This window comes from Pieris napi, chromosome 12 (genome assembly GCF_905475465.1).
Source record: "Pieris napi chromosome 12, ilPieNapi1.2, whole genome shotgun sequence".
NCBI classification, from domain to species: Eukaryota; Metazoa; Arthropoda; class Insecta; order Lepidoptera; family Pieridae; genus Pieris; species Pieris napi.
In genome coordinates, this window is record NC_062245.1 from 7779313 (window position 1) to 7793711 (window position 14399).

The 14399-nt window shown below is 32.2% G+C and overlaps 2 protein-coding genes across 7 annotated transcripts; one reads left to right on the forward strand and one right to left on the reverse strand.

Annotated features, from left to right (window-relative positions):
- Positions 1–840: 840 nt before the first annotated feature.
- Positions 841–11507, forward strand: LOC125054749 (zinc finger protein 225-like). The gene is made up of 13 exons (XM_047656795.1): positions 841–1057; positions 1389–1523; positions 1691–2191; positions 2547–2680; positions 3796–4081; positions 4563–4696; positions 5758–5832; positions 6314–6443; positions 7939–8081; positions 8850–8982; positions 9480–9593; positions 10016–10129; positions 10790–11507. The coding sequence occupies exons 1-13, from the start codon at positions 950–952 to the stop codon at positions 11021–11023; spliced, it is 2241 nt and encodes a 746-aa protein (XP_047512751.1). The 5' UTR covers positions 841–949; the 3' UTR covers positions 11024–11507.
- Positions 11508–12192: 685 nt separating this feature from the next.
- Positions 12193–14056, reverse strand: LOC125054720. Of its 6 annotated transcripts, none has more exons than XR_007117743.1 (4): positions 14017–14056; positions 13405–13707; positions 13229–13277; positions 12193–12851 (listed from the first exon to the last, which is right to left on the reverse strand). XR_007117743.1 is itself a non-coding variant. In XM_047656748.1 (4 exons), the coding sequence occupies exons 2-4, from the start codon at positions 13719–13721 to the stop codon at positions 12213–12215; spliced, it is 1005 nt and encodes a 334-aa protein (XP_047512704.1). In that variant the 5' UTR covers positions 13722–13778; positions 13883–14009; the 3' UTR covers positions 12193–12212. The 6 variants fall into 6 exon arrangements, 3 of the variants coding, with proteins under 3 accessions (XP_047512704.1, XP_047512706.1, XP_047512705.1); XR_007117742.1 differs by lacking the exon at positions 14017–14056 and adding an exon at positions 13883–14009; XR_007117744.1 differs by lacking the exon at positions 14017–14056 and adding an exon at positions 13989–14006.
- Positions 14057–14399: the final 343 nt, after the last annotated feature.

Below are 14399 nucleotides of genomic sequence, written 5' to 3' on the forward strand. Positions count from 1 at the left end.
TTATGCCTAGGGAATTCCCCTAAATTCTTTCTGTACGTTGGCAGTGTCGTCAATTTGACGGATATGTGCGTTTTGGAATTCGAGATTGGAAGCATTTATAAGAAAGAATTAAACAATACAGTTGTTCGAGTGCGCTGTAGTGCTCAAAATAGCTTAAGTAGCTTAGCATTTTTAAAGTATTTGTATATTCATATTTTTATTTGATAAAACCTAATCAGTTTACACAGCAGGGGGCCCCATTTTTCAATTTGGCCCAGGGCCCTTGGTTGCCTAGCTACGCCACTGATCCTGACAGTTTTTGCTGCAACTTCAAGTCATTTAATATACAGCTTATGAGCTAATGACCTTATTTCCCTTTCCTATCGTAAGTTTAACGAATAAAAAAATAACAAGAATTAGTACATAATTTTGATTTCATTTCAAATATAATTTATGGTTAAATATCCTTTCACAAGTAATCAGCGCATTCGATTCTACTTATCAAGTTTAGATTTTTTGGGTAAATGCTTGCAATCTTATTTGTTTAAAATCGTTTATTAAATCAACTAAATCGTAAAACTTATCATCATTATTACAATAATTTCTATGTAATTGGAATAGAAAAAAGATAAGCAATTATTGTGTTCCAACTTCGAAAAAAAAATATTATACAAAATCTATGATGTCTCCTTCGGATTTTTAAAAGTGCACTCTTGACTCTACCCTGTAAGACTTAAGTGAAACTCAAACTCGTGAACAATCGTCTTCGAATTTTAAAGTAAGAGCTTTCCTACTCTGTGCCCTAGTAGTCTGTGTCCTAGTTGTAGTCTGGTCTCTACTCTGTAGTCCTATCACTCCTAGCCGTAATTATAATCTTTGGGGTTAGAGAACTTGGAGAATTTTGTTATTTATACTGAGTTAAATATTTTCTTCAAAGCATGAGATAAAAACATACATAAACTTCAGGAATATGTACGAATTAAAAGCATGTTCTGTATGCCTTAGTACAGGTGTGAAATTTGTGAATATAGATAGTGGTCCATTAAGACATGAATACAATCTCGTTTCCGGTCTGAAGGTTTGTTTTGTTTATATTTTAATATTTTTTTATATAGCAAGGAAATGTGCAGCGGTGTTTAAAAGTTTATCTTCACATTAATATTAATAATTCGTGTTCAATTCTCCATAAAAGGAATTTAGAAGTTTGTTTATATATGCAAACTCTTAACATTTTTTGCTATAATTTTTGAGAATATTTTATATTTTGAAGATGCAACAGCTGGTATTGGTATAACGTCGGGGTTGAGAATTGCACACTCCACCTAACTACTACCATATCTCAATTATCTGATGGATATAATGTAGAATTTTATATTCTTTTTCTACTCTAATTTTTAACAAATTTTCAGACAAATCCAGAAAGTGGTTTACCACACCATCTTTGCATAGAGTGTGCAACATTCATAAAAAAATTTATGAAGTTCAGAAATAAGTGTCAAAGAGCTTATTATACATTACTGGAAATTTTAAACACAAATTGTGAGGTTAGTAAGGTTTTAATGTATTGATTTTTGTTTTTATTTATTTGTAATGGTTGTTTTAATTTTATATTAATACTAAATTATCTATTTACCATAAACAATGTTATGTTTTTTTAGTACCTGTTAAATCTTCATAATAGAGTTTTATTAGTATGATTGGTTGTTTTCAGATCACTGAGCAAGTTTTAAAAGCATTGAATAAACAAAGACTTAAAATTAATCCTTCTTTATCATATTTGGCATCAAATAATCCAAGAGTAAAATATGAAGTTGTTAAATTTAAATGGTTAAAAGAAAGTCGGGTACCTTTAGAATGTAATAAAATACAAACATTGCACTATAGCACCTTATATGATGAAACTCCTCAAGAACAAATAGAAAATAAAGTAACTGAAGTTGAAGTGAATGAAACTAATGCATTTAACAATTTAGTGGATGAAACTGTATCTGATGATGATTATTTTAATGATAATTCACAAAAGGATGATGATGTTGATGGCTCTAACTTAGAGGAGGATTTTGCAGTTGTTATGCCAATATCTAGGAAAGAAGCGGAAGCTGTTGCAGAAATATATAAAATGTTGTCTCAAGGAAAGTTTCAGTGTAAAGTATGTGGAAACTCATATTACACAGAGGCTCGTTTAAAAGTGCATATGAGAATGCATGATACTGTAAGTCTTGTATAATGACTATTACATTTATATTTAATTACTTTTACAAGAATTAAAAAGACTTTGATTTAAAGAATATTTAAGGGATAAACAAAATTTTGGAGTTCCACATAAATGTTAAGCCCAATTTTTAGAGATGCATGTTCTATTTAAGTTACACTGATGTCTATTCGTCTCATGGCAATGTGATTTTGCACTAAACTTGCCTCTGAATCATAGCTTTAGTGCACAATTATCTCTATTCTATTAAAAATATTTATTTATTTATATTTATTGAAAATAAAAGTTTAATTTACATTTATTGTTGTATTTTCTTACCTGGTTTTGTATTTATCCCAATATTTATTTTTTTCAGAGTTTGAGTGGTAAATATTTTTGTGAGCTATGTAGTTTTTATTACAAGACATCATTTCAATTGAAGACACATATTTCTGGGAAACATACATACAAGTACCTATGTAAGAAATGCCCGGAAGTCAGTTTTGATAGGTGAGAAGTTTAAATAAATTTATTCACCTTATGCTTAAAACATAGTAGGAGTTGATGGTGTTCCATAGTCATTTAAGAACTTACTAGAAACATAACAATGTCTTTATGGATTTATGTACTTACATAATTAAGTAAATAGATATAATATTGTTTGCCAAACAATAATAAAAATATACTGTGTGTCCTGTGTGTGAATATAAATCTATGTTCAACATAACTCAGGTGATAGGGCATAGAAATAATAGAAAATAAGTAATATTTTTTTTTATTTTTTTTATTTGTCTTCCGTGCCATCCTTTTTTGTCACTTACCAACATTGCACAGCAATTTTTATTCAACACAGTCGAGTAGTTGTAATAATAGAAATAACATCACAGGGTGCATAAAACTCGTTTACATTTATGTATGGCAATGATTTTAAAAATATGTGACAGTTCTTTTATTGTCACACGATTTTGTCTTGTCATTGGTTATATGAATAATATTAGTATTATTCATATACCATTTAAGTTAATAGATACATTTTGCTGAAGCAAATTGAATGAACTGAAAATTTAATGGAACTTATTCCGTAGTTTGAATCAATTATTGGACTTGAATAAATATATTAATAATCCAATGGCGTTTCAATCGAAACCAAACCCAAAGACCCATTTAGGATCTTGGCCTCAGATTGCATCCGTTTTTTCGATAATTTTTATTTGAAAGACAAGTAGGTGATCAGCCTTTTGTTTGACACGTCATCGATTTTTGATTTTAAGACATGCCGGTATCTTCAGGATTTTTGCCTCGTAGGAAGTCTTCATTACTCACAATTTATGAAATTTCTATTGGTGCTGTGATTCCATCACACGTTCTCAGGCATGAGGGTCGCACGCTAAAGCAAATACTGCTACTAATTTTTTTTTTTTAAAGACAATTCACACCAATTGACCTAGTCCCATGCTAAGAAGCTGGTGAAGCTTGTGTTATAGGTACTAGGCAACGGATATACATACATATTATAGATAGATAGATATATAAATACATATTTAAACACCCAAGACCTAAGCACAACACATTTTGATTTAGTTAATTGACTTGAAGACGGGTAAAACTTAAAATTATTATTACAGGACATCAGCAAAGTCACATTACATTTGGAATCATCTTAAAGACATTCCAAAGTCCAAACTTGGAAAGAGAAAAGCAAAAAATTACTCGCATTCTGCTCAAAAGAGGAAGAAGCTACCTTCGGATTTCCCTCTATGTTTGCCTGTTAGCCAAGAGGATCAATACAGACTTGTAAAGGAGCGACAACAATCGAAGAATTACATAGAGTCGCCATTTAAATGTGAATTATGTTATAAAGGTTTTCGGGAACCGGCTACGTACGATAAACATATGAAGAAACATGACCCGGTATGTATTAAATTCAATTCAAACTTTTTAAACCGACTTAAAACCGAAGGAGGAAGTTATCAATCCAACGTTTAAAAAGAGAGCATACTCCTCCCTCAAAGGTCGGCAACGCACCCACTAACATGGGTGTCCATTGCTAGCGACGATATATGGGCGTCTCGTATGCCCCTCTATTCTATAAAAAAAATAGTTTTATTCAAAATACACTTACGATAATTACATTTAAGTCTATATAGAAATATTCTGAGTTCTATAATACATACTTAAACCAAACCAAAACTGGTTAACCATTAAACAATGGAAGACAATATGTGGCATACTTTGTGTCCCACAACTAATATATTTATTTATTTAGTGCTTTCACAAAATAAAACGTTAACAAATTACTTAAATTATGTTTAAGAAATTCGCTAAGACAATATCACTTCGCTATCTGTTAATATGTTAAATGAAATATTTTGACCTTTATTTTCAATTCCAGGCGATATCAGGTCAATACCAATGTGACGTGTGCAAGGTGTACGTAAAAAATACAAGACAGATATACAAACATATGGCAAGGAGTCACATTCATAAGTATTCCTGTCAGGAATGTCCCTTCACATGTTTTTGTAGGTGAGGACTCATTTTTGTTATTCATGAAACCTCTTATTAATTGAATTATTATTCTCTTCTATATACTCTAATTAATTGAAATTCTTATTTATTGAATTTGTTCAGACTTTTAAACCCATTTTAGATTATTTGTTACTGACGATAGAACCAATAAATGTTACTTTTAATTCTACCAGTTTTGGCTTTAAGGCTAAGTTCACATGTAACGCGCGTTAACGGTCAACGCGCGATCAAATTTATAAAGAATTCAGATGACAAGCGCTAACGCGCGTTGCGACTTGTGAGAGCTCGTCAGTCTGTTTCGATAGAGCTTAAAAATGGACGTGGAAGAAGCTATTATTTTGTGGTTATATTACAAAAAAGTCTTCTTGAGAATCGGTATCATTACAGTAACTGAAAAGCAAATCTTCCCGAGCACGTCGTTTTAAAATTTTATTTTTATAGAAATCTTAAGCTATATCCCAAATCGCTGGCCTTTTCCGGACTTCATCAATTAGTAAATCGATCTCAATATCTTAAGATTCACTCATTTTGAACTGCAACCGACAGCAAGTCACAAAAAAAAGTACAATCGCGATGAAAGCGCGCGCCCAACTGAACAGTCTACGGACAAATTAAACTTAATTTCAAAAATCCGCCAAAACGCTTCTATAGACAAGATGGCGTCGCACCAGTCCCTATAACGTACGATGTCCATAAACACGTAGACGTCGTGTTTTACGTGTTAATTATCTTTCTTTAATTTCAATTACATATATTTCGATCAAAATAATCTCCGACGAAATTAAACTCGAATTTAATTAAGATTAGACAGGCGTTGACATGTTTATAGGCATGCGATGACATCGAACGAACTATGTCCGTTTTGTCACGTGACTGTCTGTTGTGTTTGATAATGATTATTTACAAGATATTTCACTTCATAAAGCTTTTTTGAAACTGCACTTTTTAAAATCTGTTTTATGCTTATCAAACTCAATAACACTTTATTTTTTAAGAATGGCCTATTGTAATTATAATTAACCTATTCCAATAAAAATGTATAAATAATTGTGTTACAGAGGACAAGCAAAAATGCATTACAGATGGCATAAGAATGTTACGTACTCGTGCCCACATTGTAATAAGGAATTTGTGTAAGTATTAATTTGAAATAACACTTTAATAGCTATGAAAAACGCAAACCCGTACGTTTATCTGTTCTATGTTCGATCCCGACGTTAAAGAAATGTATCTCGTGCAATAATAATACATAAGTTATTCAGTAGTTATTCATTAGAAAACTTTTGAGTTTAATTTTGGTTAACTATGTATTTAGCGTCTAGGTTATGTAACACGGCCTGTAGGTTCTGGTTTTGATCCTGACGAAACTGTTTAGGGATAGGCAGTGAATCACAAAAATCCAGTAGCGCTACTATCTTTTAGGTCTTGGGTTCACATTTGTGTGTTTTTCTAATAGGCAAGAATGATCAGTAGTTCTGTGGCTGCATTTTGGGTCTAACGTTTTCCTTTAGCGTCCTTTGTGTGCACAGCCGAGGATCAAACCTACGACCTCGATGGATAGGTGTGGGACGTTGGAGCACGTCCTGATAGATTTTAATTGTTTATGTATTTTAGAAAAGCTTCAACCCGTCTTACGCATATACGCATAAAGCATCCATCTACATTTGTATGCACGATATGTGGACACAGTTTTGTGAGCGAATCCGGGTTGTATTGCCATAAGAAGATCGCACATACAAAAGAGGTAAGTGTTAATTAATTTTTTGACGCCAACACTGCGGCTTAATCGCTCTCAATAAGAAAAATTTCCTATAGTTCTTTTAAAGAATTTTAGTCGTAATTTTTTTAAGTATTAAATATTTTCGCCAATATAGGTATGGTATATCATCATAAAATCGGTTTAATATTTTTTGGAGATATTGTATTTAATACGATTTATCGCGTTTTATATTTAAGAACTAGTAAGTTAAGATATCCCAGGTTATACGAAGTACCAAAGACGAAATAATACTTTGAACAGATCAGGGTGTCGGTTTTTTGTGACTGTGTGCGGGTGTTGGTTTGTTGTAGTTTTCTCTCATCATTTTTCCTTAATGCGCCAAAATAAGTATAACTTCAACAGACAAATCTAAGGTACAGCTGATAACGGCGTGACAATCACAAAATAAGAAATTTTTACCAAATTATTCGAAATGTTTAGAAACACTCTGTGAGATATGGCTGTTAAAGTCCTTCCAACGCACTGACGCCTGACCTAGGTTACGTCCAAGATGTCTAGTTTATTGACGAGCATGTACAGTAACCATAAAGAAATTCCTACATCAAAACGTGCTATACTTTCTTTTGATCGACCAAATGGCGCTTCAATCATAGATGGACCTAAAAACTAATAATAATAATTAAGTGGCGCCAATCCGGTGTTGGTTTTGGCCACGGGTTGCATCCCTTTACAAGTAGGTAATCAGCCTTCTATGGCACACGGAGTTTGGGAGACAATTCTTCCTTACGATGTTTCGCTTAAAGATATGCGCAAGTGTAAATTCAATAAAAAAATATTAGTCCATTCGAAGGCACCACTTACGACTGCTATAAAAAATAAGTGGACTTGAACATTTCACGTATATCTTTAAAAAAAAATCGGCTGTCTGTAAAGTCGATTTACTGACGATAGTTGAACGTGACAACGTCATAAGAAAATACTGATGGAATGGTTGCATTCTACAAAAGAAACTTTTAATTTTATTTGTTTGATAGATATTTTGTATGGATATAGAGAAGGAGGTAAATGGAAATCACAATTGAATTGATCAAGTGAAATTTATTTGTACGCATAAATACAATTATCGTTGTTATAAACAATTGACACTACATTCACTTTTCACTGCACTTCATACTTGACAAAAACATATAAATGTATTATTGTATAGCAGCTGTCCACGCGGACGCATCGCTCACTCAAGTAGGAGAGAGACAGATGTCGAACGCTGCCTAACGCGGAGGCCGATTGTGCCTCTTTGTCGTTTCGCTCTTTGAACGCCTCAGTGCGAGGTAACGCCGCATGAGTCATGTTTTTTCGTGCGTGCAGCCGGCTCCATCGAATTATAAGACGTTGTCACGTCAAAAATATTAGTCCAAAGCCATTCGAAGGCACGACTTACGACTGCTATAAAAAATAAGTGGACTTGAATATTTCCCGTATATCTTTAAATTTTTTTTAAATTAATATTTTTTTTTTATAGGAAATGGATGCAAGCTCCAAACTGAAGACGGACATTGAAACGACTAGCTCTTTGTACTGTGCTGAGTGTCAACTTCAGTTTCATAGTGAGGCGGCCTTCGTCACACACTTTGGTAGTTCTAATAAACACGCTTCAACCAATCTGTAAGTATTCAAATAAATCTTTCATGACAGCTTTATATTAACACGATTAAGGTAGTGCGCAATTTCATTTCTACCACAGAAATATTTCTATACAGTACATAAAAACCAAAAACGGAATACATACATAAAATATAATTATCAATTATTAAATAGATAGTATTAATATAAAACTTTTTTAAACTATAAAGTACAATTTTTTAGTTTGTTTTTAACCATGTTTAAGTCTTTAAAAATTCGTATTTATTAATTAGTCCCCGTAAAATCGTCTTTAAAAATATTAAGGCAATATTAATTTTCAAATTGTTTAATGTTTGTAAATACTATTTTCTGCTAAAACGTTGGTGCCTGTATTTTATTTTTGAATAATTATTAAACTGTTTATTAATAGTAAAGTAAATAAAAATTTATAATACTATTTAAAATAAAAATATGCCCAAAACTGATTATTCCATACATACGACAATGATTAAGTGCTAACAAAGACCAAGTACTCATAATTGGCCTGTTGAGGTTTGTGTGGGAATGTGTTGCTATTAAAAGGTCTTAAAAATCCATTATAACTTATATGAACCTTTCAATTTATAAAAAAAACTTTAGGTACGCTATTTTCCTCGTACAGGCGTAAATGACGTATATAATTACGGAATATTGTTTAATAAGTTCAGTTATATCATAGCCATATTATTAAAAATCGTGAAGGTCACATCAAAATCTTGTGAAGAACATGTCATTCGACAATATAAGTTTAATAATATTATTTAATTTTAGTTCAATAAAACCGTCGCGTGGCGAAGAAACGCTTGTGAACGGAAAGGCCAGTACGCGCCCGCGGGGAAGACCGCGAAGAGATGTCTCAGAAGTTCTTAATAACGGTACATCAACGGCTGGAAACTGTGATATAGTTAGTATTATTTTCTTTTGTTATTAAGAAAACAATTTTTTTTTGTATAAACAGGATTTATCAGAAACAAACCAATAGACAACAAATAAATACATAATTAGCTCTAGAGATATAGATTGCTGGCTTTCGTCAATATTTCTGCCTCGTTCTGTTTGTTAAAGCCAACTGACGTTTTAAAAACTTTTAGTTAAATCGTCGCCTCTATTTATACAGATCTATTTTAAAACCAATTTCAACTATAATTTCATAGTATTAATCTTTTCTTTTCTCTCTGTCTTCCCTTATTAAGAATATATATATTGTTTAATAACACAGATATAATCAAACCCTCTTTAATAATAAAACTGAATCAATCTAATTGCACTCCTTTAATAATACTGTTTTGTATTTTTCTGTGAAGCTGTTTAAGCTGTGGTAAAAAGACAGATTTATTGTTTATGAAAAAGGAGGGAAATATGAACATGTTTCAATTGTAAAATTTATTTTTTAATTCGTAGTGTAAGAAATACCTATCAAACGACGTTCAAGCTCGCAAGCATTACGAATCGGAACATCCAGGCGCAGAATATCTAAAGCGATACATGTGTGATATATGCGGACACACCACTAAGGTATGTTTATATCTAAAAAAAATCTGACAGCTGCCTGTAGTAACATGAATAATGTTCTACATCTGAGAATCACATTGACATACATTTAATCACATCAGTAAAATTTGTCCTTGTATAGTTTAATTTACTAAAGTTCGCATGTTTTTATTTAATTTGACAAATTTTAATGTATTAATGCCAATAAAAATTAATTTTAAGAGTAGGAAAGCAAACATCGATTTTATTTACGACTAACACAGGTATATAGAAAGTATTTTAAAGAACTGTTTTGGATTTAAGATTTTAAACATAGTTAGCCCGATCGCAGATCGCATCCGTGCAGTTTTAAATTTAAAAAGTTTGAATATTTATTATAAACCAAAAAATCACATATATAAAAAACTAATTTATTATAGTCTTATTAACATTAAATTTATTTCCAGCAATACGCGAACCTTATGGTTCACATGCGTACACATACGCGCGAAAAGCCGTACGCCTGTCCGTACTGCGATCGTCGGTTCAGTATGGTCAGCAACCGGGATCGCCACATTGTCGTGAGTAATTATATCATTAAAGCTTGGATAGGCCCCGGCACATAGGTAAAGCAGATTTTTTTTTATATATTACGTATTAGGATTCCTTACGTAATTGTTATAACTATAATTTTGTTAATTATTTTTAAAAATTTGAATGGTTTGAGTTTGCATTCTTTATTTCATGTCAGCTAAGATAACGCTTTTTATTTTGGGGTCACCTTTAAAAACTATAGTTTTAATTCCATAAACAAACCGCTTCGTTTATTGCCATTTACTTGCCTATAATGGTATTCAGAAACTTAGCGCTTAGTCGACTCCCCTACGTCAATGATGTATTGAATACGAGATATTTAAAGACATAGCGCGAACTATTAATTCAACTTCAATAACCCTAAGGGAGCGTTCAAGTATTACGTATTACGGGCGAGGATTAAATTACGCGTTATTGTTAATATTTTTTTCGACTTACACCACATAATAGTCACTAGGTAGTCACGAAACGTATACTTGGGTACTAAATATATATAAATAAATAATCTCCAAAAATTGTTTTACGTAATACTTGAACGCTCCTTAAGTCTGCTATGAGGATTGTACGCGCCAGTTGATTCTATTACTTCCACCATACATACGTTGTTGGAAACTTTTCAAACATAAATTTTATTTTACGTTTTTAAGGTACACACAGGTGAAAAAAGATATGAATGCCAGCATTGTGGACGTCGATTCACGCAAAGTAGCGCTGTCAAACTACACATCCAAACCGTCCATCTCAAAATCCCTTACGCACCTTGGGACAAGAAGAATAGGAAGAGAAGGAAAGAGATGGAAACATCTCTCGCCTCTGTCGCACAGCCAAAGGCGCCCGACACGCAAGGGGAGTATATTAATGCGTATATGTTTAATTTATAAGTATGATTGTAATATTACTCCGCCGCGGCTTAGTGGTGGCGATTGCTTATAATGCAGAGGCATTAAAAGCTGAAACACTTGCCTTTAATATAGACTGCCCCTTATAGGCTCAAACAGTTGGTAACTATTGGGACTAACGATATTAAACTTTTTATTAATGTGGACTGAGACTGAAATGAAATGTTTTATTTGTACTGATCTGCCTAAGTTTTATCTTTATTTTTATCTTTTGAACTAAAAGGGTTTACAATTTGTGGTGTTATTTTTTTTGACATTTGATTGATTGTATTAAAAAAAATTATCATTATAAATAAAAAATAATAATAATAGATTTTTTATAAATAAAAACAAATGAATTGTATAAAAAAAACTGTATTTTAAATTACATAATTTCTTTATTTATATTGTGATTTTACTTTTTAATTTCATGCATGTGGAAAGGTCTGTAAGGATGGATATTTTATGATTAAATAATTTATGTACATGTCGAGTATTTTTTAAATTAATCTAATATATAAAATTCTCGTGTCGCGGTGTTTGTGGTTAAACTCCTCCGAAACGGCTCGACCGATTCTCATGAAATTTTGTGTGCATATTGGGTATGTCTGAGAATCGGACAACATCTATTTTTCATCCCCCTAAATGTTAAGGGTAGTCCACCCCTAAATTTTTATTTTAGATACAGCATTAAAAAATACATACACATACACCCCTAATTTTCACCCCTCTACGATCAACCCCTATTTTTTATTATAAATGATATACATGGCAAAACGACGTTTGCCGGATCAGCTAGTTTATATATATAAGTTTTCATAATTCCCATTTGAACTAGTGAATTAGTGTTAGTGCACGTCAGTATTAAATACTACACAGTGAGTGAAAAAAAAATAGAACAAGAACTGAGTTTCTTCCTTTTAATAGACTAAGTAGTGTTATTGGACACTTTCTTTTATAATATACTTAAATTACTTATTAGTCTTAAGTTAGGCTAGATTGTAATGTTCCATGATGTCTTAGTAAAGACATGAGAGACATGTATAAAAAAAATATATTCCAAGTAGATCTTTATCAGTTTAAATATCATTACCCTGCTGCTATAACCGTTATTTTATTACTATAGAATTGTTTTTTAAGGTACCTAAGAGGGATAGACATAAATAATAAAATATGGCTATAAAACAATTTATTATATGGTAAGTCCATTAGGTAATGCGCGTACCAGACGGGGTGCGCGCCCAGAAGTAGAAGTATTTTCCCAAGCATTACCATTACTTTCTGAAGAACAGTTATTTTTTCGTCTGCGACGTACCCGTTTTCGCTTTGTACGCTGGTTGTTGGCATTTGAATAATCCTCCATAATCCAAATGTTATCCTGTTCATCACTTTGAGTCCTTTGAGACAATGTATTATCTAAAATTGCTAGTGCTCTTTCTTTATAAGATTCAAGATCTGTTTCATTTTCGTTCTCTTGAATGGACTCTCTCTTTTCTTCAGGCTGTGCTCTGGTATGTTGTAAAGAGGAATACTCTAATCCAGCACCATTTTCTGAGATCCCTCCGTCATGTTGTAAAGAGGAATACTCTAATCCAGCCCCATTTTCTGATTTCCCTCCGTCATGTTGTAAAGAGGAATACTCTAATCCAGCCCCATTTTCTGATTTCCCTCCGTCATGTTGTAAAGAGGAATACTCTAATCCAGCCCCATTTTTTGATTTCCTTCCGTCATGTTGTAAAGAGGAATATTCAAATCCGGCCCCATTTTCTGATTTCCCTCCGTCAATTGCATCAATGGAAGACTTGTGAGCTTCACATGCCACATAAGAATTCTAAAAATATTATAAGTGATAAATACAGCTGTAATTAGGGTTGGCGTTAAATTATCTTATTGTATTATTTAATTGTGAAGGGTTGTCTGATAGTTATTATGATAAATCAATATGTTACAACTATAAAATTTAGTTGCCGATCAGTTAATCTATCTTAACTCAAATAGAAAGAAAGAAGATAGATACTTATTCTAACTATAAGGATTACAAAAATTTTTTTGTTTAAACCATAATTTACCAAGTACTCCTAAAACCCATTTTAATTGGTATAATGGTGCAAATAAAATATTTTTTCCAAATAATTTTACTGTATATATAAATTATGGGTGTAACTGGGTATTAATACTAACTTTTAAAAAAAAAGAGTAAAAACTTACATTGCCAGGTTTTACATTTTTTGTTACATCTGTGTTAATCGGAAAAACTCTGAAAAAGTTAACAAAATTGTTATTAGAATCCTACAATGCTTTAATAAATACAATATTATATCTAACCCTTTATGTTAACATTAGTGTACAAACTACTATGACTGGTATATATATAGTTTACTTACTCCACGGGGTCATCAGGACAAAGGATAGTGAGCCGCTCGGCGCTGGGTAGTAAATGTCCACGGGAGCGAAGCACGAAGGATTCAGTCAGGGCTAGTAAGTCACGAAGCCGTTGTTCGAGCCAACGGACACGGCGATACGGATCCACCGATACATAGCAGTGCGCTCGAGGATCGTTCTCGCTATATATCCGAAGCAGACACACTCCTACACGAAACCGTTCCCTTGGATTTTTTTTTATTCCTTTGGATCCTGTGTCATTGCCGTGGCAGCTGTCCACTTCCGAACTCTCAGAATCGTTTCTTCTGCAGGAAGACATGATCAATATTGAAACTGATCTCTTTGCTCCTATTCCTTATCACAGTAATTTACCAAGTTAAAATACGCCTTACAAATATGAATATTTAGTTTTACACCTGTTTTGAGCATAATACATAGATAATAATATGTAGAGTAATATTATTATATTTAGTAACATACATTAGGAAAAATTAAGACTAGGTGTTCACCAAATGCAGAATTTTCATTAATAATATTAAATTTATATTATCTATCATTAGTTTTTTTTCGTAAACACTTAACAGACCACTCGGCACTCGGCAGTCGGCACTCACCAGTCTTTAAAATTTAAATCTTCAGACTTCAAGCCTCAAGGCTCAATGCTCATTCAAGCTTCATTCCTCAAAGGTTATGAGTTATGACATTTGACAGGAAGTCCGTATTTAGTAGCTGTGCTACTTAATACTTATGCCTTAAATCATGAGCTACAGGTTTTGTTATATTTACATTTTAATATAAATTATAATATATTAATAGTTGCTAACAGAATGGAATATTATAATATTATTCATTTATTTACTGCGTTATATAAAAAGACCTATTTGTCGATAAAGCTTATTGCCTCATATGTAAATTTAGTTAAAAGAACGGTAAACCAGCGAAAAATTAAAGCTTTGAATAATTCTTCTTGTATTTTTATATCTTAGGTTGTTGTGGT

Bases quoted from the DNA above. Each gene is read 5' to 3' on its own strand.
- LOC125054749 (XM_047656795.1), top strand. From the start codon at position 950: ATGTACGAATTAAAAGCATGTTCTGTATGCCTTAGTACAGGTGTGAAA. The intron at 1,058-1,388 runs GTTTGTTTTGTT...ACAAATTTTCAG, and splicing joins ATCTCGTTTCCGGTCTGAAG to ACAAATCCAGAAAGTGGTTT. The intron at 5,833-6,313 runs GTAAGTATTAAT...TATGTATTTTAG, and splicing joins CATTGTAATAAGGAATTTGT to AAAAGCTTCAACCCGTCTTA.
- LOC125054720 (XM_047656748.1), bottom strand. From the start codon at position 13,721: ATGTCTTCCTGCAGAAGAAACGATTCTGAGAGTTCGGAAGTGGACAGC. The intron at 13,278-13,404 runs GTAAGTAAACTA...TAACTTTTTCAG, and splicing joins TGTCCTGATGACCCCGTGGA to AGTTTTTCCGATTAACACAG. The intron at 12,852-13,228 runs GTAAGTTTTTAC...TAATATTTTTAG, and splicing joins AAAATGTAAAACCTGGCAAT to AATTCTTATGTGGCATGTGA.